Here is a 26,523-nt window from a genome sequence, read left to right as displayed (position 1 = left end):
CCCGAATTAGTGGGTCCTACCCTAGTAATAGAATGAAAGAACCTGGGTCTCAACCATGGGAGATAGAGGAGTTTATGTGGGAGAACTGAAGGGATTCTTCCTATACACTGGTGGCCACTAATGTGAGGTAATGAAGAGGGGGAGGGGTGCTCCAACCCAAGAGACCTGGTCTCCCCAATAGGTTCACACAAAGCAATAACAATTTCACAGAAGTGTTTTCTTTTCTGGTCTGTCTAAAAATAAAGGCTGGAGCTCGGTTTTAAAGTCTAATACATAAATTAAGTATATGATCAGCCCTTGCAGTTACCTTTGTAATGTTCATATCTCTTTGTGGTTTTAAGCTTGGCTTTGCAGATCTCAACCTTGCAGAGTTTGCTGGGTCTGGCAATACAATCCGTCGATGTCTCCTAGAGGGATATGACACAAAGAATACCCGGCAGGATAATTCTATTTTAAAGGTAAGAGAGAATGGCAGACACTAGATACATGTATTAAACATTGTAACAGCTTGTTAACTATTCTATGTTAAAATGTAAAAGTACCCATAAAGAAAAAAATTGGGCTAAGATGAATCATTGGATGATTATAACTGCTCAGGGTGAATTTACTCAGGCCAATTTTTTTACCATCTTTAATACCATTGCCTGAAATTACACATGGCTGCCTAGTAAATAATTCTGGGAAAAAATGTATACCTTGTGGTTGTGCTTTCAAAAAGGATTTCTTTTATCAGTAATTGGATTTGCATGTCACCAATGTGAAGGCACTTGGATATCCCATAAATATAAATTGACAAACTGTTAAATTTCATTACTTTAGAACAGAGGTATTGAATTAAAATTCACGAAGGTCAGATCAGTAAAATTTTCTTGGAGCAGAGGCTCGAATCACATATTTTGCTGATAATACAGATCCTTCACATCAGCCCCCTGCTATCCACATTTATATCACAGTCCCCTTCTTACATCAGTGTCCCCAGTTCCCCCTGCACATCACAGTCCTCCCATTACATATGTGTCCTCAGTACACCCTTTACATCAGTTACTCCCCCTTTGTCACAATTCCCACATCCATATCACAGTCCAGCCCTTTACAGTTCCCCTATGTGTCACGGTACCCCCTCTTTATGTCACAGTTCTTTCATGTTAACATGACCCACCCCCAGTTCATATCACTGTCATGAGCCTCCATTTATAGCAATGTCATGAGCTCTGCTTTGTAGCAGTATCATGAGCCCTGCTTTATAACCGTGTCCTCCCCCTTTCCTTTCACAGCAGCATTTCAGTCCCACCCACAGGGAGAGTCAAGATGGGAGATGGGAGCTATCAAATTCTTCTTGCTAACAAGCCGATGATTGGTTGCTAGGACCACCTAGCGTCTTAGCAACCAATTACCCATTTGCAGCTCCTGCCCTCCTTCCAGACCTGCCGCCTTACCTGCCCTCCATCTGCCCTGCTGCAAGGATGATATCACAGCAGCACTGGGGGAAGAAGGAGAGGGATGTACATTGCTGCCAAGACAGAAAGAAAGAGCAACCCAGCTCCTAAATGATGGGACCATGGCGGTCTGGATGGGACTGTCACTCGGTCTGGATCCAGACCATGATCCACCATTTAGTGATTACTGCTTCCTAAAACACAGGGATTTAGTGGAAAGGGCAAGTAACCACTCTCTAATTCCCATTCCCTGATGTGGGCATATTCTTTGACACAGTTATGCTGCATCAGGTTACATATAAATATTTTTACAGGTAGCAGTAATCCCCTTTGCTGCTTCAGAGAATAACTGGTTGTGTGTTCTATGCATCTTGTAATGGTCAGTGGAATGCAAACTATTCTATTTTATCAGTAACATTTTCAGCATTGATTACTTTGCTATGAAAAATCTGAACCCTGAATACCAAATTCTTAATCTCTGTGTACTGTAGCTGAATGCTGTTGCAATGGGCTGGGAAACATGACATTACTGGAAGGTTAATCACAGTGTATTTGAAGAGAGTGAATTATTAAATCTTCTTCTTCCTGGCTAATGCATTTAGGGCTCTGGGATGTGAACACATCTTCTGTCGGCCTCATTTCTCACTCCCATTATATTTTATACACAGCCCAGAGGGCTCAGCTGAAAACCTGTTTTCTCTTATCGTCCATGGACGGACACAGCTCCTTAAATCTTGACAAGTGGGTTATGTTCCCTGTTTACAGGAGAGGACTAGGCAGAAACATGTTAAATAGTTAAATACATGTTACATTAACAGAGTTGAACAGCCCCGCCCAGGGGGCGGTCCCTCCAGACATAACCCTCCTCACTGCAGCTTGCAGCCTCAGTTTCGTTCTGCCTAGCAAAGGAGAAGGACGTATGGCTCCCTTTGGGCCCAGCGCCCTGAGGAGAAATTTTATTTTATTTTACTTTACTTTTTCTTAAAGAATCTTCTTTCAACTGTTGGCTGAGAGACAGGCTGGATATTATAGATCCTTGTAGTCTACTCAGTCCGACCAGCAAGCGTGGGCACACCTTTGCAAAGAGGCTTGGTCTGCCACGCCATACCTCATGACTCCTGAGGTGGCCGGTGAGCTTTGCTCCGAGGTCCACATATGACTGAGCTGTGGTGTTGTCTCAATCACAGTGGACCGGGCCGACAGCTACCTCCATTGCGGTTGTAGGTCTGTCAGGAATGCGTCAGCGAGTCCTCGCTCGGACGGGTAAGTACAGTCCCTCCTGCTTCGGTGGGTTGGTACGGCTGGGCATTCCTGGGGTTCGGGGGTCCCTTCCCCCTTCCCTGCTCCTTTCCCTTGCTGCATTGCTAACATTGCCGCTGTCAGGGGGGAGGGGGCCTTCCTGAGGGGACTGTGTTTTTTCTTTTTTGTATTGGGCTTTCCTGTGAGGTAAAAAGCCCTGTGATGAGCACAGATGTTTATGATTATACTTCAGCAGACGCTGACTGATTGGTGACACCTGTAACGGTTTTGCTTTTTATGCTGTATCTGTGTCTTATCCTTAAATAAAACAGCCCTAGGAGGCTTTTCCTGTTTAAACACAGGTCCCTGCAAAAGTTACCTCACGGTTCTTTTCCTCACAGGCAGCGCTGTGCAGTCTCCTCCTGAGGTGATTCCCCTGGTTACCCCTGGTCAGCGCAGCAAGTGGGTGAGAGGCCCTGAATAGGGCTCTAGGAGCTTTTGTCTATTTGTATGGACAGGTGTGCATATTATAATACACACTATATGTAAATATTGGAGTCAGTATCTGGGTCCTTCCCCACATGCTGGTGGTGGCAGCAGGTGTTAGCACCTGTGATTCCCACAGAGTTTTTATTGTTAGTCCTGGACACAGTTTGTGCCAGGGTGGGGGTGGACTGCGGGCGGGCGGTAAGAGTGCCCCCTTCCCCCGTTATCCCCTGGGGAATGCTCTGTTATGGAGCCATGGACTAGGTACCTAGTTGAAAAAAAAAAAAAAGGCAGAATAAGGCATTTATGGGTGCGCTTTTTACTGCTGCAAGGGACTCTCCTAAGCTGCATAGTGCAGCTGGGTTTCCGCTGAGGGCTCGGTCTTTTTTGGATCACACAAATCAGACCGCTGTGTAGGTTTTTTCCTTCTGTGCCCTTCTTTGATAATTTCTGAGATGCGGAATGAGAAAAGCCACTGAGGGCTTTTGTAGTCCCTCACCGCCGGGCGGGAACCCCTACTTGTATGGATCTGACTGATAGAAGATCCGAAGTACTGACCCGTTCCATGTTTACCATGCTGGGGTCTGGCTTGCGGCCTATTGTGGCCACTACACTGGGGTCTCAGTGGTCGCTGGCGCTATTTTTTTGGGAGATTTTTCAATTACATTGAAAACTCCCATTGGCGCCCATTTTGTCGTAGCCACGCTATGGCGCAGCTTACATTGTGCTGGCCTTTTTCCTGTGGCCGCGTTCTGAACGCTCGGCGGCCATCTTGGAGTAGTCCTGACCCCTAGTGCTGTATACAACTCACAGAGTGAGCATTTTGCACCAGACAGTGGAGGAGCACCGACTCTCTCCTGAGGTTATTAGCCTAGCGGACCAGCTGGTCCAGGGCCTCATATAGGTCTGTGATGCTTCATTGAATGCTGCGCCCTTGTTATCCAGGGCGTCTGTTTCAGAATGGTTTTATGCACACGGTGGTGTAGTGCTTAACTCCATTACTTGGCAGCAAAAGAGTCATTGGTTCGAATCTGCACACTGACGCCAATCTGCACACTGACGCCAATCTGCCTGGAGCTTGCATTGTCGCTCCCTGTGTCTGTGTGGGTTTCCTCCGGGTACTCCGGTTTCCTCCAAAGACATGTGTGCATACACCTACATAATATACATACACACTGTGTGTGTATTATTTAGGGGCAACCCTCCCAGGCCGTCAAAGGCCCAGCTGGGGGACTAATCTGTCCCTGGGTGCATAAGCCGATCACGCCGGCACCCAAATCCTGCCAATGTATATAGCCTTCCCTCCCTGTCTCTAGGTGGGAGGGGCGGCTTGCAGGTTCACAATTCAGTGAAACCTCCCTGCTCTCCGACTAGTGGGTCTGCGAGGTGGTCTCTTCGGAGTACTAGATAGGGTTTCCTCCTATCCACAGAACAAAGTTCTGTCCTTGTGTCTTCCCCTCCCGGCACGTCGGTCTGCCTTGGGCAGCGTGGGATTTGCTAAGCTGCAAGGTAATTTTACCTTTCCTGCAGGACGAGAGTTTTGGGGTTTTCTATGGGCCTCAGGCCCTAAATACCTTTGTGAACGTCGGGTAGTTCCGCATGGAATCCATTTGTTCGGTGGTAGCTGCGCTTCATCCGGGGGATGTCCTGACGTCCTCGGACATCAGGGACGCATACATGCATGTCCCGTTTTGCACATGTCACAGTGTTTTTTTCTGTGCTTCGTGATGAGAGAAGGGTCTCTGTCAGCCTGTGGCCCTCCCTTTTGATCTGGCGTCAGCGCCATGGGTTTTCAGCTAGGAGCTCGCACTTATTTGAATTTTGTTGGGACAGCGAGGCTTTGCCTCATTGGCTACTTTGACGACTTTCTTCTGAGAGCAGCTTCTGTCTCCGACCTAGTGGATGGGTTATTCCCATTCAGACCCTCCGAAGATTCGGGTGGATGTTAAACGTTTAGGCCAGAAAGTGTAGCTCAGTGGCAGCAAGCCTGCCCTACATGTGTGCGACCCAGGGTTCAAATTATGGGCATGCTAGGTTCCGACTCAGCGTTGGAGTATCTAGTGTTGATCCAGACTCCTCAGTGGCAAAGGTCCTTCTTCCCCTGGAGAAATTGCAGACTCTTCAGTCTGCGGAGAAGGTATTGGCATCACGCAATCGGTCTTCTCTCCGGGCGCCTGCTGGTTCAGGGTCTGTGGGTAGCCTCCTTCAAGGTGGTACTGTATGCCCAGTTCCACACCCTGGTTTTCCAGTGGAACTACTGTCCAGGTGGTAAAAATCTCTTGTCTCTGAAATCATTAGATTCCTGTGCGCCACCTAGTCAGAGTCTCTCTGAGTTGGTGACAGAGATTCCCGACTCTTCGGTCCGGGAAGTTGTTTCTTCCTTCCAGTGGTCGGTGTTTACGACGAATGCCAGCTCACGGGTTGTGAACCTGGAGGTTCACAAAACTGGGGGGTCCAGTCGGCCCTGAGTCGCTGGACTTGCGTGGACCTATGACCACACCTCCTTGAATGTGTCTGGTCTCGGTAGCTACCCAGGGTCGGGCCTGGCTAGTGCCTGGTGGAAGACCGCCTGGGAATACCAGGTGCCGTCTACTGTTCATTGTCCTACTATTTTAGGCGATCAGGCTATGCTTCTCCTTGTGGTCGACCAATCTGGTTTCAGCCGGACAACGCCACGGCCGTGGCTTCAGTCTACCATCAGGTATGCCGGCAGGCAGACTACTGGAGTCGCCAGATGCTGGACCAGGGCGACTGGTCTTTGTGCTTGGGGTGTTTCGGCTCCCTTGCAGGAGGTGAGCCTCACATGGCATGGATCTCCTGGCAGCTTGTCTCCGCCGCAAGGGTGTCAGTTAGTGGCCAGGTCTAGTGATCTTGTACAGACGCGTCAGTCGCGCTGGTGGCCCTGTGTTGTCTGTATCGGTGATTTTTTGCCATTCCTCCATGGTAGTTGCTTCCTCGGCCGCTCCACAGAGTGGATGCTGAGATCCCGATGATTCTAATCGCTCCAGATTAATCTCGGCGTCCTTGGTACGCTGATATCGGGCGCCTGGTAGCGGAGGCACCCTGGCGATTGCCAGGGCAGGAGGTTCCTGTCTCAAGGTCCCATACTTCCTCCTGTTGTACAGTCACTGACTTGCTTAACATGGTTATTGGAAGCCAGACTTTAGGTGACCAGGGTCTGTCTGACTCGGTCATCTCAACAGGGCACCGTAGTCTTCTTCCGGAGGATCTACCGTCGCACCTCTCTTGGTGCGAAGGGATGGAGTGACGTCCACGGGCGTACTTTCAATGTCCAGGGTCCTGCTGTTTTTAAAGCTTGGATTGGATCTAAAAATTGCTTAAAGCACCGTTTGGGGGCAGATTTCAGCCTTGGCTGTGTTCTTTTAGTGGCCTTTTTGCGGCCCGTTCCCTGGTGGGTCCCCTTTTTTTTTTTTTTTTTTTGTGTGCAAGGGGTTTGTCATATACTTTCCCCTCTTGGCCCATCTCTTCCCCCATGAGTTTTGACTCTGGTGCTCTCGGTTCCTCAGGAACCTTCCTTTTGGAAACATCAGAGAGATTTTCTCTTGACACTATCTCAGAAGGTGGCCCCTTTAGTGGCCTTTACCTCTGTTAGAGGGGTTTCTGAGTTGGCGGTCTTGTCTTGCAAGCCGCCATGCTTGATCCCCCATAAGGATTAGGTGATGGTGCGCCCGCGACCTTCCCTTCTTCCGAAGGAGGTTTCGGCCTTTCATACTTTAGGCGTGGTACGCGCTTTGCGGGTATACCAGCCTACTACGGCTCCATTTCGGAGCTTCTGACTCTCTTTTGTGTCGGTGTCTGGTCCACAAAAGGGCCTGGCGGTCTCGTCGACCACCATTTCTCGGTGGATCGGGCAGGCCGTCATACAGGCCTATGCTCCTAAGGGCGGGCCCCCCTTTCCGGTCACGGCACTTTCGACCAGGGCAATTGGTGCTTCCTGGGGTTTTTTTTTTTTTTTCCCCGACATCATGCGTCGGTCTCACAGGTGTGCGAGGCGGCGATTTGCTCGTCCGTTCACGCTTTTTCCAGAATTTACATGGTTGCTGTGAGTGCATCTTATGATGTTTTTTTCAGCCGCTAGTTTTTGCCGGCGGCTGTTTAAAGTTGCACCTCCTCCGTTGAGGAGCTCTGCTTGTTTTGGGGTGAAGTTAAAATTGTTTTTACTGATATATTTCCCACCCCTCGTTTTTTGACACTGCTTGGGGACGTCCCACTTGTCAAGATTTAAGGAGCTGTGTCCGTCCATGGACGATAAGAGAAAATAGGATTTTTTGTACTCACCGTAAAATCCTTTTCTCTGAAGTCCATGGACGGACACAGCTCCCACCCCTCCTTTTTAGGTTTGTACTGCTTGTTACGAACTGAGGCTGCAAGCTGCAGTGAGGAGGGTTATGTCTGGAGGGACCGCCCCCTGGGCGGGGCTGTTCAACTCTGTTAATGTAACATGTATTTAACTATTTAACATGTTTCTGCCTAGTCCTCTCCTGTAAACAGGGAACATAACCCACTTGTCAAGATTTAAGGAGCTGTGTCCGTCCATGGACTTCAGAGAAAAGGATTTTACGGTGAGTACAAAAAATCCTATTATTCCTAAAAGCTCTGTGCCGAGAGAATACAGTGGTTTTCCATTGTCTCATCAGTGTGTTCTCATTATATTTGCTTAAAAAAATAACAGGATGTGAGCACAAGCATTTTCATGTGATAATAGCAGCAAATGTATCACAAATTTATGTTTTTAGATCCAGCTTTTGTGTTTTGGTCTGACATTGTTACCTTATCTACCTGGGCACAAGCCAATGTCCTTTGTTTTAAGCACATTTAATCAGCATACCACTTCTTGTAGAGGGCTTAAAGGGGCTTATGTGATAAGGAAGTACAGAGTGCATTGATGTAACCCATACAAAACAGATTCACCTTTCATGAGTTCAGAAGTGTCTGAACATGGGACAACGATAGCTGCTATTTACTTCTTTTATTAACAGAAATAGCATAGGAAGAAATTTGTAGGCTGCTTTGATGACCTTCTGCTATAAATACTAGCAGTTTTGTGAACCACTGACTTGGAGTAGGCAATACGTTTGGCTGAAGTCAGAACACGCAAGTTGCATACTTTTCTAGATTAGTGACTTCCAAGTAGTCAATGAATTAGAAAGACACTCAGAGCAGACGGCTACCATTTTTTTGAGAGTTTAAATAATATCTTTTTTATAGGAGGATGCTATCCAGTTTGCGTAGTGGATTTGATATTTTTTAAACTGTAACAGTAAGATATTCCAGACTCTGCAGTCATTTAACCATGAGTTACCATAAAGATGTAAAATGCATAAAAAAATGCCAGCCAGGAAAGAAGAGACCCCTCTTGTAACTGCTGTGGAAGATGGGTAAAGCTGAGAATACTGGTTGTACTGTTGTGCTGGCCTTGCATACTGCATTATTTTTTCATTTTCAACTAGTTGCCCTCAGTGTCACGGAAGCATGAATCAGACGTACGACAACAGATAAATGGAATAGGAAGGCTTTATTAAAAACCAAACAGCAGGGTTAAAGTCCAAACGGATGATCAAACAGTCAGCAGAGTCTTCCACCGAAGCCAGGGTCGATAGCCAGGAATGGGAGTCAGCCAAGCCGGAGTCCGTAGACAGGGAGAGGTGGTGAAACAAAGCCGGGGATCAGGAGCCAGAAGGATCGTCCGTGGAAGCCGGGTCGGTAACCAAGAGCAAGCAGCACAATCACAGGAGAGTGTAGACGAGAGGCCCAAACAAGGGAATGCTGCAGCAGCCCTCATATATATATATATATATATATATATATATATATATATATATACTGAGCATCCAGCTCCTCCCAGTCGGAAGGAGGAGCCGCAGGGTGTGGTAAGTTATAAGAACCCCAAGAAGCAAGATGGCTGCCAGCACATGTCAGTGATAAGAAGCCTGCAAGGAGGTAAGACCATGACACTCAGACTAAACAAAACAGTTGCAGGTTAGAAAACTAGCCAGGGCATTTGCTGCACACATTAGTTTTGCAGGGAAAAAAAAATAGCGGTAAAAAGCAGATCAAGCCAAAATCGTGATCATCAAGAAAGCAAAGGTCAGCAGATAAAACACCATCACTTATTCTGCCATGGTCGATTGAAGGTATGTTTCCTCTTGTTGCTATCAAATTATTGATAAAGAGAGCAGAAGCTTTTAGATTCAGCTAAAGCAGGCCATAAAAGGCTCGATTTTATTTCCTGCAACCATGGGATGCAGGAAAGAAAATCACTTGATTCCCCCCATTGATACGTCGGTGTTGGGGAATCCCTCCTGCAGAGCTATTGTGTTCTCCCAGCGGGAGGGCACAGGGAGCTGTCCCTGCCGGAAGAAAACAATGATTATTGCTAGTGGCAATAATCACATGCTAGAAATCTGATATGCTGATTGTACCCAAGTCGATCGATTTCGTTACAATCGTACAATAGTACAGTGAGGGAAAAAAGTATTTGATCCCCTGCTGACTTTGTAGGTTTGCCCACTGACAAAGAAATGATCAGTCTATAATTTTAATGGTAGATTTATTTTTAACAGTGAGAGACAGAATAACAACAAAAATATCCAGAAAAGCGCATTTCAAAAACGTTAGTAATTGATTTGCATTTTAATGAGTGAAATAAGTATTTGATCCCCTATCAATCAGCAAGATTTCTGTCTCCCAGATGTCTTCTATACAGGTAACGAGCTGAGATTAGAAGCACTCTCTAAAAGGGAGTGCTCCTAATCTCAGCTTGTTACCTGTGTAAAAGACACTTGTCCACAGAAGCAATCAATCCGATTCCAATCTCTGCACCATGGCCAAGACCAAAGAGCTGTCCAAAGATGTCAGGGACAAGATTGTAGACCTATACAAGGCTGGAATGGGCTACAAGACCATCGCCAAGCAGCTTGGTAAGAGGGTGACAACAGTTGATGCGATTATTCGCAAATGGAAGAAACACAAAATAACTATCAATCTCCCTCGGTCTGGGGCTCCATGCAAGATCTCGCCTCGTGGAGTTTCAATGATCATGAGAACAGTGAGGAATCAGTCCAGAACTACATGGGAGAATCTTGATCTCAAGGGAGCTGGGACCATAGTCACCAAGAAAACAATTGGTAACACTCTATGCCATTAAGGACTGAAATCCTGCAGCACCTGCAAGGTCCCCCTGCTCAAGAAAGCACATGTACAGGACTGTGTGAAGTTTGCTAATGAACATCTGAATGATTCAAAGGAGAACTGGTTGAAAGTGTTGTGGTCCGATGAGACCAAAATAAAGCTCTTTGACATCAACTCAACGTATTTGGAGGAGGGGGACATTTTCAAAGGTACAATGAACAGGGCCATGTACCATCAAATCTTGGGTGAGAACCTCCTTCCCTCAGCCAGGGCATTGAAAATGGGTTGTGGATGGGTATTCCAGCATGACATTGACCCAAAACACACGGCCAAGGCAACACAGGAGTGGCTCAACAAGAAGCACATTAAGGTCCTGGAGTGGCCTAGCCAGTCTCCAGACCTTAATCCCATAGAAAATATGTGGAGGGAGCTGAAGATTCGAGTTACCAAACGTCAGCCTCGAAACATTAAAGGCTTGGAGAGGATCTGCAAAGGAGTGGGACAAAATCCCTCCTGAGATGTGTGCAAACCTGGTGGCCAAGTGCAAGAAACATCTGACCTCTGTGATTGCCAACAAGGGTTTTACCACCAAGTATTAAGTCATGTTTTGCAAAGGAGTCAAATACTTATTTCACTAATTTTAAAATGCAAATCAATTTTAAAAATGCATTTTCTGCATATTTGTTGTTGTTCTGTCTTTCACTGTTAAAATAAACCTACCATTAAAATTTATAGACTGATCATTTATTTGTCGATGGGCAAACGTACAAAATCAGCAGGGGATGAAATTAATTTTTTTCATCTACTTAAAACCAAATGATCTGTTTTGGTTAGGAAAGGTCTTTGTCAGCACAGTAATAAGGAGTGGGATTTTAAATATACATTTTCTTATATGCAGTATGTACCCTGAAATATTTGAAAATGTTGGCAGTTCAGCCCCTAGCTTTATCAGGGTACCGTTGGTTTGTGCCTGTCTACTGCTCTTCTTGAACCTTAGAAGATTGCACTTGTACCTCCTGTATATTTAGATTACGATATATACTCGAGTATAAGCCAAGTTTTTCATCAAATTGTTTTGTGTCCCGAAAATGCCCCCCTCGGCTTATACTAGAGTCACCTTTTTGCAACTGATCTCCTGGATTTTGGGGACCCGATACTGGCCCTGCACCCCAAACTTGGCACACATGTAGCCCCCTCTTCCTCTACAAGTGTGCAAAGTTTGTTGTCTGGGGGACCTACGGCTGGGAAGTACCGATTTTTTCAAACTTGGGCACCCTTTCCATAGACTTCCATGTTAAACGATCAATTTTCTGGTGACTTTGGGGACCCGGCACCAGTCGGTCATAGGTCCTCTGGACCCGTAAACTTGGCACACAAGTAGCCCCCTTTCTCCTTTACAAGTTTGTTGTCTGGGGGACCTACGGCTGGGGAGCACCGATTTTTTCAAAGCCGGGCACCCCTTCCATAGACTCCCATGTTAAACGTCAGTCTAGTGATGGGCACAGTGAGGCATGCACATGGACACCCTAGGCTTATACTCGAGTCAATAAATGTTTTCCTTTTTTTTGTGGTAAAATTAGGTGCCTCAGCTTATATTCGGGTCGGCTTTTACTCAAGTATATACAGTATTTGTTATTTTTTTGCAGGTTGGAATCAGCATGCAACTCATGTCTGGGGACCCCTGCTTCAAAACGTAAGTTTTCTTTTTTTTTTTTTTGCTTGTGCAAATGTATTGTTTGTGGTTATCTTTGCAATTACCATTCTAGTTCATAATTCATCTAACTAGGGAATGCTTTTTCTGAAGGGTTTATTATGTACTCTGTATGCAGCAGTTGCTTGGAAGACTCTTAGCCTGTCAATTGCTTAGGCAGGGGTTGGTGTAAAAGACTTCCTCTGAAATGGTAAATGTACACCATGCCTGTGATTGGGGGAGATACTGCCAATGAGCCTTTGATAATAGAAAAATATTCTACTGTTTACCTAAATTGTATAAAATCCTAGGAGCAGCAGGGGCAAGTAGTCAACCTTCTGTAATGTTGGCATTGTGTATTCTTTCTCAACAAACTAGTAGCTTGGATAATATTTTACAAGACGTTCGTTGCTGAATTAGGAACATGTCAGGGTAGTTTTATGAATAATATAACAGAAAATTGCGCTAACCCAACAAAAAATAAAGTAGTGATGAACCAGAAGGCTGCAGCAAACGGTGTAAACACAGATAAGATACAAAAGAAGAAAAAACTGCGCCAACAACTAGCAATCAAGCTAGATAAATAATAAACATAAAATAACCAAACATATAAATCAATCATGTGAAAAAAGTCCCAATAGATGATAAATCTCGTTGGTGTCAACATCCAAGACAAACAGCACCACAGTGAACGTTATAACATCCGTGAGAACCGCCACCACATGGAAAGCCTCTTACCAGAGGGACAGGTATAAACAGCATTAAAAAGATATGGTCTCCGTTCGTGGGTTAAAACACAGGATCCAGATGCCCCAGGAATGAATCGTCCAAACGTGGGATCGCTATCTCCTTCACAAATGTGGTCCGTGGATCATAGATAACAGAAAACGGACCATAGCATAATACCGTTTTTTACCGTTTATTTAAAAAAAGTAGTTGTACTTAAAAACATAGATTTCATAAAAGCATGTAAAAAGATGCCGGCCGTCACTATAGGAGCCCTTCCTCCTTCACATCGAACGCAGTGACGTCACTGCACGCCGTCCCAGACGTGTTTCGTCATAAGTTGACGTTTTCAATGGGGGTTGAAAACGTCAACTTATGACGAAACAGTTCTCACGGATGTTATAACGTTCACTGTGGTGCTGTTTGTCTCGGATGTTGACACCAACGAGATTTATCATCTATTGGGACTTTTTTCACATGATTGATTTATATGTTTGGTTATTTTATGTTTATTATTTATCTAGCTTGATTGCTAGTTGTTGGCGCAGTTTTTCTCTTCTTTTGAGTATTATGAATAGGGCCGTAATTATGGTAAAATTTCATTTTAAGAAGCGTTGTCAGTCAGAAACTGATTTGCTTAATTATTTTTATCTGCTAGAGTTATTGGATGTTCTTAATCATTTAAAAATAAGTTTGGCAGAATTTGCTGACAAAAATAATATTTTTGTTAGCTGGGGTGTTCATTTTGTGTGTTTTTAAGATGGGAAGGCATAGCGTTTTTTAAATTGGAACACCTAAGAATGGTAAAATTACTTATGATGATAATTTTTTGAATTGTTAAATGGCAGCCAAGGTTGCCCTCAGTGAATACTGCAATGCAAACAAATTATAAAAAATACTAATGCGCGAACAAAAAAGTGCTGATGTGGATAGAGTGCTAATGTATAAAGTGCTAGAATAAAAAGCAGCCCAGACTTTGTTAGTGTTGCCAGTACCAATAGGTATGAATAAAAAAGTGAAGTAGCGCTTATTATTAAACACATATATATAAATATTCCTATACTAATAAGTAAATACAATCCTCAAATGCATAATCATATATATAAAGAAAAAACAGTCAGTAATGCAATAAAGTGCATTGCAATATATCCATAAAATAAAGGTGTGTTCCAATATTAAATAAAGTTTATTTGTAAAGTGCATCCAAGATAATCAGATTTTTTTTAGACAGAGAAACTCGGTCCTTATTCCAAATGGGATCACCTCCCAGGCAAACAAATGGAGATGAGGGGGGAAGGGAGAGGTAAGGGAGTCCAAATTTCAAATAGAAGCTTGGAAATGCAGATATCCTTCTACAATCCTCCCCCAGTGGTACCAGCCTCTCGCCTTATGTGAAGACCCCAAAGGGTCTAATGATAATCAAGGAATACCGATCACCAGGCACAGTTGTATCCTCCTCCAGATATCAGGACAAGTGATCACTGCGGCTGTTCATCCAGTCCCTCCAGCTTAATTTTTCGGATAGAAGAAGATTCTGGACTGCCGCACTCCTTAAAACTATGTCTTTATTGTACAAATAAAATGCAAAAAACAACCAAAGCAGTCAAAACGTATTTCCTGTTCACTACGTTTTGACTGTATTGCTTTGGTTGTTTTTTGGATTTTATTTGTACAATAAAGACATTGTTTTAAGGAGTGCGGCAGTCCAGGATCTTCTTCTATCCGATGCACCTGTGCATAGCCAGCACCCTTTTGGTTTAGTGGGACGGAAGCAAAGCCAAGGGATCAGCAGTTTTTAGAGCGGTATCATCTCTCAGCTTAATTTTTCCTTAGGGATGGTATCTCCAGAAGCCACAAAGTCACAGGAGCAAACAAAATAAATCTCCATAGTGTGATAAAGTAAAAAAATCTCACGTTTAATATTAAAACGACATAACAGTAAAAAAACGGCTAAAAAACGCCAAAACAAAGGATGTACAGTGACTTCTGGTCACGGCCGGCTTGGGCGCTTCTTCTTTTTTTATTATCAGTGCAATGTTGATTAAGTATGCCTAAGTTTTTGATAGTACAAGTAGTGTACTAATGCTAAACCCATGTGTCCTTGTCAAGGCGATCTACTTTGCAGCAGTTATCGGAATAATTGTTTTTGTTTTGTTTTTTTCAGACCACCTTCCACTGCCACTTCAATTGTAGTTTCTGGAGATCCAGACTATCTGCAGGAAGACCGTAAAGGGCGAGAGACAATGAAACTGCATCTGGGAGTTGCTGGTAAGAAATCTAAAATAGATTTTTTTTTTCTTTTATTGATACAGAGTGGCCATCTTCATTAACAATATAGCATAGTACATTTCATACAAATGATATAACTATTTCTATAGTAAATTGTGTATATTAATCTAGCAATGTACATGCATGTATTTCATTCTCAGACCTTTCATCAAAGAGTGCTTCTGTCCCTGAGGAACTGGGAGCATGTGGACATTCCAGGACCTCAAGTTATGCCAGTCAGCAGTCCAAGGCATCAGGTACAAATGAAATACAGAATTCGGGACTAAGGGAACTGTCATTGTTTCTTTGACGGGTACCATTTTAGAAAACTCTTATGCCTCGTACACGCGTCCATTTTTCTCGGCAGGAAAAAAAAAAGTTTTTCCCGACGTGATTCCTCTCCAGCTTGACTTGCGTACACACGTTCATGCAAAAAAACATTCGACCAAAGCGTGGTGACATACAACACGTACGACGGGACTATAAAGGGGAAGTTCCTTTTATATGGCGCCACCCTTTAGGCTGCTTTTGGGCTGCATACTTGATTCTGAGCATGCACGTTTTTTTCCCCCTCAGAAAAGCATACACACGACTGTTTTTTCGTGACGAGAAAAAGACTGACGGGAAACACTACGAGAAAAAAGAGAGCTGGTTTCAATTTTTTTGCGGGCAGTTTTTTTCATCGATGAAACTGCTAGGAAGCATACACACGGCCGGTTTTCACAACCAATATAAAAAATGGCAGTTTTCTCCTTGTGAAATAACCATGTGTACAAGGCATTACAGATAAATAAGAAATGCTCATTCTGACTAGTTGTAGACAGCGGCGTCCAGCCCTTTGATCTACATGCAGGGCACCAGGCGCATGGATTCCAATGGCTCCTACCTACTCCTACTTAACAGCTGATTTGTGGTTAATCAGAGGCACTTTAATGGTTTACTGACTCCTATTTAACATGAGTTTGAATGTGATTGCTTAATTCTGAACACAGTTACATCCCCAGTTATAAGAGGGTGTGCACACTTATGCAACCACATTATTTTAGTTTCTTATTTTTCCCCCCCCCCCCCCCTACAAATTTCAGTTTGTTTTTCAATTTCCCTTTACTTTGTCTCATTTTTGACATCGCAGAAACTAGGGTTGTCCCAATACCGATACCAGTATCGGTACCGATACCGAGTATAAGCGGGAGTACTCGTACTCCCGCTAATACCGCCGATACTAAAATAGAATACTTTCCCCCCCGCCGCCGCCACCGCCACCAACGCCGCCGCCGCGTTAATCACCGCGGCGCGGGGAACATTACAGACAGCTTTCGTTTGAATAGCTGTTTTCCCCGCCGCGCATAGACACGCGGCGGGGATCTGTCCAATCGCGAGCAAGGGGAAGTGTCTATGCGAGGCGGGGAAAACAGCTGTTCAAATGAACGCTGACTGTAATGTTCCCCGCGCCGCGGTGATTAACAGTAGGTACAGGGGACATGGCTGGTTATACAGGGGACATGGCTGGTTATACAGGGGACATGGCTGGTTATACAGGGGACATGGCTGGTTATACGGGGGACATGGCTGGATATACGGGGGACATGGCTGGATATACGGGGGACATGGCTGGATATACGGGGGACATGGCTGGATATACGGGGGACATGGCTGGATATGTGGGGGATGTAAGGTCCGCTATTTTTCTGCTCTGGGTACTAGGAGTCCTACGATCGATCGGGTAATCAGCAAGACACTGACACATGTATCATGTAGCAAAATTACAATTTATTTCCGGGATTCGGCTGGTTTCATTAAAAATTGAGGCACATCCTCTCTTCGCGGACCAGCCAATCAGGTTACAATATTTCTTACAGTATATATCTTATACCAAAATTGTTCACATAAGCCCCTAATACCATATTGGTACATTTCTTAAAATACACAATTAGCTCAGAGATATTACTCATCTAACCATTGTCTCACACTAATTCTATAATTGTATAAAACTTGTTAATAAGCTTTGTTAATAAAATGTATATGTCTATAAAATTGTAGCCAGTACTTCACACTTTGAAAAGAATGTTTCACACATTCTGCAAATTGCAAGCTTTTAAGTTTCCTGTAATATAAGCTTTTTTGCCTTTGTTTCACAAGCTGAGAACAGAATTTGTAATATAACAGTTTAAAAAGAATTTCAAGTTTGATAGGAAAATAAAGGCCAATACTCCCTTGTTCCTATATCAGACCAGACCACCCAAAACAAAGGGGTAACCCCATTTTCCTATCAGGGGACATGGCTGGATATGTGGGGGACATGGCTGCAATATGTGGGGGACATGGCTGCATATGTTTGGAGACATGGCTGCATATGTGGGGGGACATGGCTGCATATGTGGGGGGACATGGCTGCATATGTGGGGGGACATGGCTGCATATGTGGGGGGACATGGCTGCATTTGGGGACACATTTAAAAAAAAGTATCGGTATCGGCGAGTACATAAAAAAAAAGTATCGGTACTTGTACTCAGTGCTAAAAAAAGTGGTATCGGGACAACACTGGCAGAAACCTGCCATTTTTACCAAGGGGTGTGTAGACTTTTTGTATCCACTGTATTACTGGATTTTAAACACCATAGGCACTTATTTTTAATGTTATACATAGCTATACCTCCAAAAGGTGCCAGCCTGAAGTGATCTAGCAGGACTTAATTTTCTGACTAAAGTTCCACTTTAATTTTTGCTAGATTACATCAGGCTGTCCCCCTTTTCGGGTATAGCTATCTAAAACATTATAAATAAGTGCCTGGATGTTGGTATGGGTAAAGTTCTGCTTTAAGCAGTGTCTGGGTAAATTTGCCTGGCAAGTGACAATGATCACCAATTGTATTTAGGGCTTTGTTTGTTTATTTATTTTAGAAACGGGGCTCTTAGCATTATCAAGGATTGAGTGTATACCATCTGTATGTATAATGGTAAAAGGCTGATAAGGGATACTTTTTATATTTTAATGTATATGTAGTCTTGAAGGAGAAAAGCTTGGGGTTGTGCACTCTAATGCAGCATATGATCGTGTTTTTTTGTTGTTTTTAATGCTATCTGCTGTTATCCTCTCACTTACTGCAATACTGATTTTCTTAGCATTGAATGGCATGTGAAGAATGACCATTCTGAGGGTGGGTATCGGAGAATTTCAAAAATCCACTTCTGGTTGCACAACTTTTTAAATCAACAGGTTTTAAGGACTTTTTTGGTTTACTTCAAAAGCAAGCCATTACCTGGCACTTGTATATAGGAAGAATCTAATATTTGGTGCTTCATAAGCACTTGCATTCATTCCTTTATAGATATTGTTGGGAACAACAGGGCCAGAGTTAGATTACATAATTTAGTATAGTGCCCCTCCCTGGCACTTTGATTTTTCCCTATATTAGAAATAGCGTGGTGAATGCTTTCTAAATCAATGTACAACAAATTCTACAGGGCCATGGACAGTGGTAGGATTATCAGTTACACTGTGCTAACAAAATGATGTGCTGTTCTAAAAGTTAAAGTGGATGTAAACCCAAAATGTCTTATTTATTTGTTTGCTGTCACAATGTAGAGTATACGATTTCCTATCATCTGTGCCCAGTCTTGCCACAAAGAGTTAATCCAGCTCTGAGCAAACTTGTGTCCATTCTTTCCCCCTTGCTGTGAATGACGGGTTATTTACATATCTCATGCACTAGCCTGAGACAGGCATTGTTTTTTAATTCCCACCCCCACTCCTTTTCTAAAGTCATGTGGTTACTTTTCTGAATTTTGACTGGATGTCAGTGATCATAGCAGAATTTAGTGTAAGGACTACACAGGAGAAAATGCATGTTGACAAGGGGAGTCTACTGACATCACGACTCCACCCACAGAGCTCCAGACAACAGACTCACCCACAGAATCTGCAGTTTTTCAGTTCTTATAACAAACAGAGGGGAAACATTTGACAGGTGAGGATGCATGCAGGAGGCATGTATATCCTTATAGATCAGCACTATGGCAGTAGTTTAGAAAGGATGAGAGTGGGTTTACATCCACTTTAAGCCATTCTGCTCCAGTGGTGCAATGCTACCAGTTATTTGTTGTATACGGTATTGCCAGAGGTTATGGCGCCATTTCTCAAAATCATGTCTCACAGACCGAGGACTTGAGGACCCGATTGTGGGTCGCCCCACCTAATTTGATTTATAATGTAGGAGGGATAGTACTTAAATACCAGATTGTGGTATAACCTGTGCAATACAATAGAATCTTTCATCTCGGATACCTCCCCTTGTACAGTCATGTTTGTCAAGGCTTTTAATCAGGATAAACTTGTCTTGCTTTTCCTGCATTCCTAGTAACACCCTAGTTTACATACTACTTTGAATAATATGCTGACTGCAGATCTGCAAAATAAACATTCATAGACCTGTCTCTATTTAGGAGTCACAAGTTATCTGCATCTCTATTTTACGAGATTGTAGTTGCACTTATCTCTAGAGCGCTATTACCCCTTAACATTATCTGATTCACTGTTAGGACTTGCACTATGGTGTCTGTTTACACATAAATTTGTATAGCTATTCGTCAAGTGAAACTGTCTATGCATTTGTTCTGTGCAAATTAATCAGCATTCAATCATTAGTTTTATGCAGTGTATAATGTTATGTATGTGGCTGTTGTGCAAATGGTATAAAAAAAATGTGTATTTTCTATTCCAGTTGAATTATCTTTTAAGTCGGCATAGACATATTAAAAATGAAACTGGTTCAGCAGGAGCCAGACAAATTTCGATCCATCTGTAGTAAGGGTGCACCGAATGTTTTTTTTTGGTGCCGAAAATGAAAAGTACACTAGGCTGCAAACCGATACCGAAAATGAATGTTTTTAAAAATATTTATTTTTATATACAATTGTATTATATTTGACTTTTTAATTAATATCATCTATTTAAATTAATATTAATTTATTGTTGGCCATTATTGGCACCTTTTTAATGCAAAAAAGATCAGAAAAATGCAGTTTGCAGTCTCTAAGCATCTCTTGTAACATGTCCCCCAGTCTCTAACCATCTCTTGTATCATGTCCCCAGTCTCTAACCATCTCTTGTATCATGTCCCCAGTCTCTAACCATCTCTCTTGTATCATGTCCCCAGTCTCTAACCATCTCTTGTATCATGTCCCCAGTCTCTAACCATCTCTTGTATCATGTCCCCAGTCTCTAACCATCTCTTGTATCATGTCCCCAGTCTCTAACCATCTCTTGTATCCTGTCCCCAGTCTCTAACCATCTCTTGTATCATGTCTGCAATCTCTTACTTAAACTTAAACACACTGCTAATAGTATTAGCAAAATTGCCATTCGGTGCACCTCTAGCAGACATGATACAGGAGACTGTCAGAGACTGCAGACATGATACAGGAGATCAATGCAGCCTCACCAGTGCCTGTCAGATGCAGCCTACCAGTCAGATGCAGCAGCCTGCCTGTGCCCTTCATGCAGCCTCACCAGTGTCTGTGCCTATCAGATGCAGCAGCCTGCCTGTCATGCAGCCTCACTAGTGCCTGTGCTCATCATATGTAGCAGCCCTGCCAGTGCCCATGCCATGCAATTGGCTGAGAACCCGGGAGTCGGTTGGCTGCTGCTTTTGCAGCATACACGTCCATCAGAAGCTGGCCGAACAGCTGGCTTTTGTCGGGCAGACCGACCTACATATGGGCAGAATGTGGGCCATTTTTTTTTTTTTAACTGGCAAATGTCTCCTGACATTTTGCCTGTGTGTACGGGGCTTAAGTTTTATTCTATGGGTTAGTAGTAGGGATCCACCGATATGTTTTTTTTCTGAGCCGATACCGATATTTCGGCCACCTCCCCTGCCGATAGCCGATATTATTTGCAGATATTTTGTATATTTAAAAAACAATTTTTTACACTGTCGTTTTTTTTAGCTTTTTTATCACTGTTAATAACTTGACCTGTGAGAAATATATGTGAAATATATAGCCAAAGAATAATATGAGTAAACACAATAGGTGAATTAACAATATAATAATCAATTTAACAGATCCATCCAGATGAATGAATAAAGTGAAAAAAAATTAGTCCATAAAAAATCAGTGAAATTGAGTCCAATTAAAGTGATCATCAATGACTAATCGTGAAAAGATCCTCCACCAAAGATGAAGTGGAAAGACACCCAATGTGTGGGAAATGAAATCTCCTTACCAGAGAAAAAGACCGGGCTTTCAACGGTCTCATATGGTATAAGGATGTTTAAAGTCTTCCTTGAAAAGACTATTCCGGACACTGCTATTAATCACCAGCATAAAGAGCTCCAAGGGACAAGATCCTATTCAGATCCACTCCAGTTTAGCAATTGGCGTTCATAAAAATAAAGAATGGTGGGAAACCACATAGTGCATTACTGTGTAAACATTGATTTTAATAAAAACAGGTGTGCACTTACAGCAAAGACTTGGTAAAAATCGCATATGGGATATGGCGTGGAGAGGATGGCGTTTCCTCGACCCTCCGTTTGCTTCGTACCTCCGTTCGTCACGTGTCTCTCCCTCTAACGTGATGACGTCACTAAGGCTAAGCTCCTCCTTAGTGACGTCATTGATGATCACTTTATTTGGACTCAATTTCACTGATTTTTTATGGACTAATTTTTTTTCACTTTATTCATTCATCTGGATGGATCTGTTAAATTGATTATTATATTGTTAATTCACCTATTGTGTTTTTTTCTCATATTATTCTTTGGCTATATATTTCACATATATTTCTCACAGGTCAAGTTATTAGCGCTGTATTATCTTGTTTTTTGTTTCTTTGTTTACTATGGTATTTAGTAATTAATACTGGCAGCTTTTTATATTTATTTTTAAATTAATTTTACACGGTTATTTAACTGATTTCACACGTTAGCGCAGTGTTTTTTTCTGTTTACACAGAGAAATCCCCTTCCATTTTTATCACTGTTATTGTTGTCACAAGGAATGGAAACATCCCTTGTGACAGTAATAGGCATTGACAGGTACTCTTTATGGAGAGATCGGGGGTCTATAAGACCCCCAAACCCCTCCTCTGCACTTGAAAGTATTCAAAATGCCAAGATCTGCATTTTTGAATACTTTATTTTTTTTAACTGGTGCCTTTTAAGATGCCAGTAATTCGGGGAGTGATGTCACGACATCGCTTCTGGATTACTAGATCCGAGACCGAACGAAGCATCGGCTTTGTTCGGGTCTTAGGCCAGCCGGCGCATATGCTGGCTGGTTACTCGTGACGACTGGTAATAACAGCCGAGCGGTTGCTGAGCCACATTGGTTGTTAATTCAATAAAGCAAACCTCTTGAAGTAATATCGTCAGTTTTTTTTACTGATACCGATACTTCTGAAAAAGTGAATGTAGTCTGCGGTGTTTAAAATTTCTGAATTCTGAATTCTGAAGCAGTCAGTGCTCTTGTAGTGAAATTCAAATGCCCCAGGTGGGTACAGATTGGTCAAATTTATCATGAAGTTGGGCTGTTAGGAGGGCAGTTGGTTCTCCGGTGTCTGGTTATTGCTGTTCTAGCTTCTATAACCACTTACTGACCAAGCCTTTTATGGCACTTTCTGTTTACAAGTTTAAATCCGTATTTTTTGCTAGAAAATTGGTTCGTACCTATATATAGGTTTCGTCAAAATTTTATTATATCTTTTCATGTGACAACACTGAAGAAATGACACTTTTCTACAATGTAAAGTAGTGAGTGTACAGCTGGTATAACAGTGTACATTTTCAGTCCCCCTCACATTGACTCAACGCACAGCTTTCACACTGGGGTGGTGCCGACGTTAGCTTGTATAAATTTACACTGTTATATAAGCTGTACATTTTTTATTTTTTTTTATATTTTGTTATAACATTTTACAAACAGGTAATTTTTCTAGTTCAGTGCACTGATAAGGCTGCACTGATGGGCACCGATAAGGCGGCAAGGGTGGGCACTAAAGGGCATTGATAGGTGGCACTGGTGGGCACTGAGAAGTGGCACTAATAGGTGGCAGTGATGGTCACTGTTGGGTGGCCGTGATTGGCACTGATGGGCAGCACTGCTAGGTGGCACTGGTGGGCATTGATAGGTGGCACTGGTGGGCACTGGCAGGCGGTAATTGTGGGCACAGATGAGGCAAATGTGCCTCCCTCCTCTTCGGGACCGATGTCCCTTGTACATAAGCTGGGTATCGGCTTTTTTTTTTCTCCTCGCGCTGTCAGCGTGAGGAGAAAAAAAACGAGTACCGAGCTTTTGGTTACATCACGTGATCAGCTGTCATTGGCTGATAGCTGATCACCTGGTTAGGGGCCGGGACCGGTCTCAGTGACTCGGTGATCACAGCGCAGGGGGCGCAAGAAAAGGGGAGGACGTCTATTGACTGCCTGCTGAAAATTCAGGTCTGCGCAGTAGCCATCATTTGGCTATAGCGTGGACGCCAAGTGGTTAAAATGGTGCACGCTCGTGGAATGGCGAAAAACTATGATACGTAAAAATCTCTATGGGCGACTCTTTAAAAATGTATACAGGTTACCTGTTTAGATTTGCAGAGGTGGTCTACCACTAGAATTATTGCTTTTGTGCTAAGGTTTGTGGCTATACCTTAAACGAGTGGTGCAAACACAGTTTACATATGTGTGCACGACTTATGTATGCATTCGCTTCTGCACACAAGCTATTTTTTATTTTTACACTGTGCTTTTATAAAAAAAAAAAAAATCCCCCCCCTAGTATAAGAACTTGTAAACATCCCTTGTAATAGATATAAGGGATGACAGATGACAGGTCCTCTTTATGGAGAGATCTGGGGTCAATAAGACCCCAAATCTCTTCTCTACCTTTTAAAAGCAAAAGATCAAAAATAGTGATCTTTTGCTTTAAAAAAAAAATATATATATATATATATATATATATATATATATATATATATATATATATATATATATATATATATATATATATATATATATATAATATAATATATACACACACACACACACACACACACACACACAGTGCCTTGCGAAAGTATTCGGGCCCCTTGAACTTTGCAACCTTTTGCCACATTTTAGGCTTCAAACATAAAGATATAAAACTGTAATTTTTTTTTGAAGAACCAACAACAAGTGGGACACAATCATGAAGTGGAATGAAATTTATTGGATATTTCTAATTTTTAAAAAAAATAAAAACTGAAAAATTGGGCGTGCAAAATTATTCAGCCCCCATAAGTTAATACTTTGTAGCGCCACCTTTTGCTGCGATTACAGCTGTAAGTCGCTTGGGGTATGTCTCTATCAGTTTTGCACATCGAGAGACTGAAATTTTTGCCCATTCCTCCTTGCAAAACCGCTCAAGCTCAGTGAGGTTGGATGGAGAGTGTTTGTGAACAGCAGTTTTCAGTTCTTTCCACAGATTCTCGATTGGATTCAGGTCTGGACTTTGACTTGGCCATTCTAAAACCTGGATATGTTTATTTGTGAACCATTCCATTGTAGATTTTGCTTTGTTTTGGATCATTGTCTTGTTGGAAGACAAATCTCCGTCCCAGTCTCAGGTCTTTTGCAGACTCCATCAGGTTTTCTTCCAGAATGGTCCTGTATTTGGCTCCATCCATCTTCCCATCAATTTTAACCATCTTCCCTGTCCCTGCTGAAGAAAAGCAGGCCCAAACCATGATGCTGCCACCACCATGTTTGACAGTGGGGATGGTGTGTTCAGGGTGATGAGCTGTGTTGCTTTTACGCCAAACATAACGTTTTGCATTGTTGCCAAAAAGTTCGATTTTGGTTTCATCTGACCAGAGCACCTTCTTCCACATGTTTGGTGTGTCTCACAGGTGGCTTGTGGCAAACTTTAAACGACACTTTTTTTTTTTTATAATTCTTTATTTTTCCGTTTTTCCTTATTTCACATTTCCACAAACAGGGATATTAACACATCATCCAAAGTAAAAACAGACCTTCACACATCTATACATTCTACTTATTTCTGACCTATCCTTGGCCATAATTGCCTCCACCGATATACTCTAACATATAAATCAGATATTGATTACACTCTCTTCTTATTTTCTATTCCCCAAAAACCTTTGTTGTGTTCTCTCCCTACTTGAGGTATTGAAAGTCTAAATCCCTATCTCCCCCCTCCCACCCCTGCGTCAGGACACGTTATCCATAACCTTCCCGAACGCAAAAACAACCACACAAAACACAAAAAAAAAAAAAAAAGTAGATTCCTCCTCCCCTACCGCTCCCTCCCCACTATCCCCCCCCTCCTTCCTGTTCCCTCCGTTCCCTAAACCTAACATAGGGAGCCCAAATCTCCCTAAACTTCTCCTCCTGTTCCCTCAGAGCCATTGTGAGATTCTCCATATATTGAATTTCCATAATTTTTGCTTGCCATTGTGGTCTACTTGGTAAGCAAGTGCTCTTCCATAGAGCTGGAATACACGCTCTAGCTGTTATTAGCAAATGCCTTACCAGAGATTTTTTATATTTTTCTACTGATATCGGAATATCCAACAACAAGTAGATCGCCGGATTCTCTCCAAGAGACATTTCAGTTATCTCTTCTATTTCTTCTGAGGCCCCGTACACACGGCCGAGGAACTCGACGTGCTTGGCACGTCGAGTTTTGGGATGAAGCCGCCGAGGAGCTCGGCGGGCCGCCTTCTCCCATAGAACAACGAGAAAATAGAGAACATGTTCTCTATTTTCTCGTCGAGCTCCTCGGCGGCTCCATCGAGCCAAAACTGTACAGACGACAGAGTTTCTCGGCAGAATCCGGGTTTTGACCGAGTTTCTCGGTGAATTCTGCCGAGAAACTCTGTCGTGTGTACGGGGCCATCTGATACCATCTTCCAGAAGTCTTTCACTCCTTCGCAATTCCAAAAAATGGAAATGGAAAATCTTCTTTTTGACATCGCCAGCAAAGGTTTGACACTTGTGGGAAAATATGATTTAGGACTTCCGGAGTCCTATACCACCTACTCAGAATCTTGTATCCTCCCTCCTGGTACTTGGATGCTAGGGATGCTTTATGATTAAATTCGAAAACATTTTTCCTCTGGCTCTCTGTAAAAGTTACCCCAAAAAAAAACGACACTTTTTATGGATATCTTTAAGAAATGGCTTTCTTCTTGCCACTCCTCCATAAAGGCCAGATTTGTGCAGTATACGACTGATTGTTGTCCTATGGACAGAGTCTCCCACCTCAGCTGTAGATCTCTGCAGTTCATCCAGAGTGATCATGGGCCTCTTGGCTGCATTTCTGATCAGTCTTCTCCTTGTATGAGCTGAAAGTTTAGAGGGACGGCCAGGTCTTCTTAGATTTGCAGTGGTCTGATACTCCTTCTATTTCAATATTATCGCTTGCACAGTGCTCCTTGGGATGTTTAAAGCTTGGGAAATCTTTTTGTATCCAAATCCAGGTTTAATCTTCTCCACAACAGTATCTCGGACCTCCCTGGTGTGTTCCTTGTT

At 43.0% G+C, this 26,523-nt stretch overlaps 1 protein-coding gene across 3 annotated transcripts in view; it reads left to right on the top strand.

Annotated features, from left to right (window-relative positions):
- The window catches only part of FAM102B (family with sequence similarity 102 member B), a 91,101-nt gene that overhangs the window by 45,928 nt on the left and 18,650 nt on the right, over positions 1 to 26,523 (top strand). For 2 of the 3 annotated variants that reach the window (XM_040359892.1, XM_040359893.1), the window contains exons 4-7: positions 342 to 458; positions 11,960 to 12,006; positions 14,894 to 14,997; positions 15,159 to 15,254. In XM_040359892.1, coding sequence (XP_040215826.1) covers positions 342 to 458; positions 11,960 to 12,006; positions 14,894 to 14,997; positions 15,159 to 15,254 — 364 coding nt within the window. The remainder of the gene's footprint in view (positions 1 to 341; positions 459 to 11,959; positions 12,007 to 14,893; positions 14,998 to 15,158; positions 15,255 to 26,523) is intronic. The other variant, XM_040359894.1, reaches the window with a different exon arrangement.

Source organism: Rana temporaria, chromosome 7, assembly GCF_905171775.1.
Source record: "Rana temporaria chromosome 7, aRanTem1.1, whole genome shotgun sequence".
NCBI classification, from domain to species: domain Eukaryota; kingdom Metazoa; phylum Chordata; class Amphibia; order Anura; family Ranidae; genus Rana; species Rana temporaria.
Note: the sequence above shows the minus strand (reverse complement) of the source record. Positions and strands in the feature narration are given on the sequence as shown.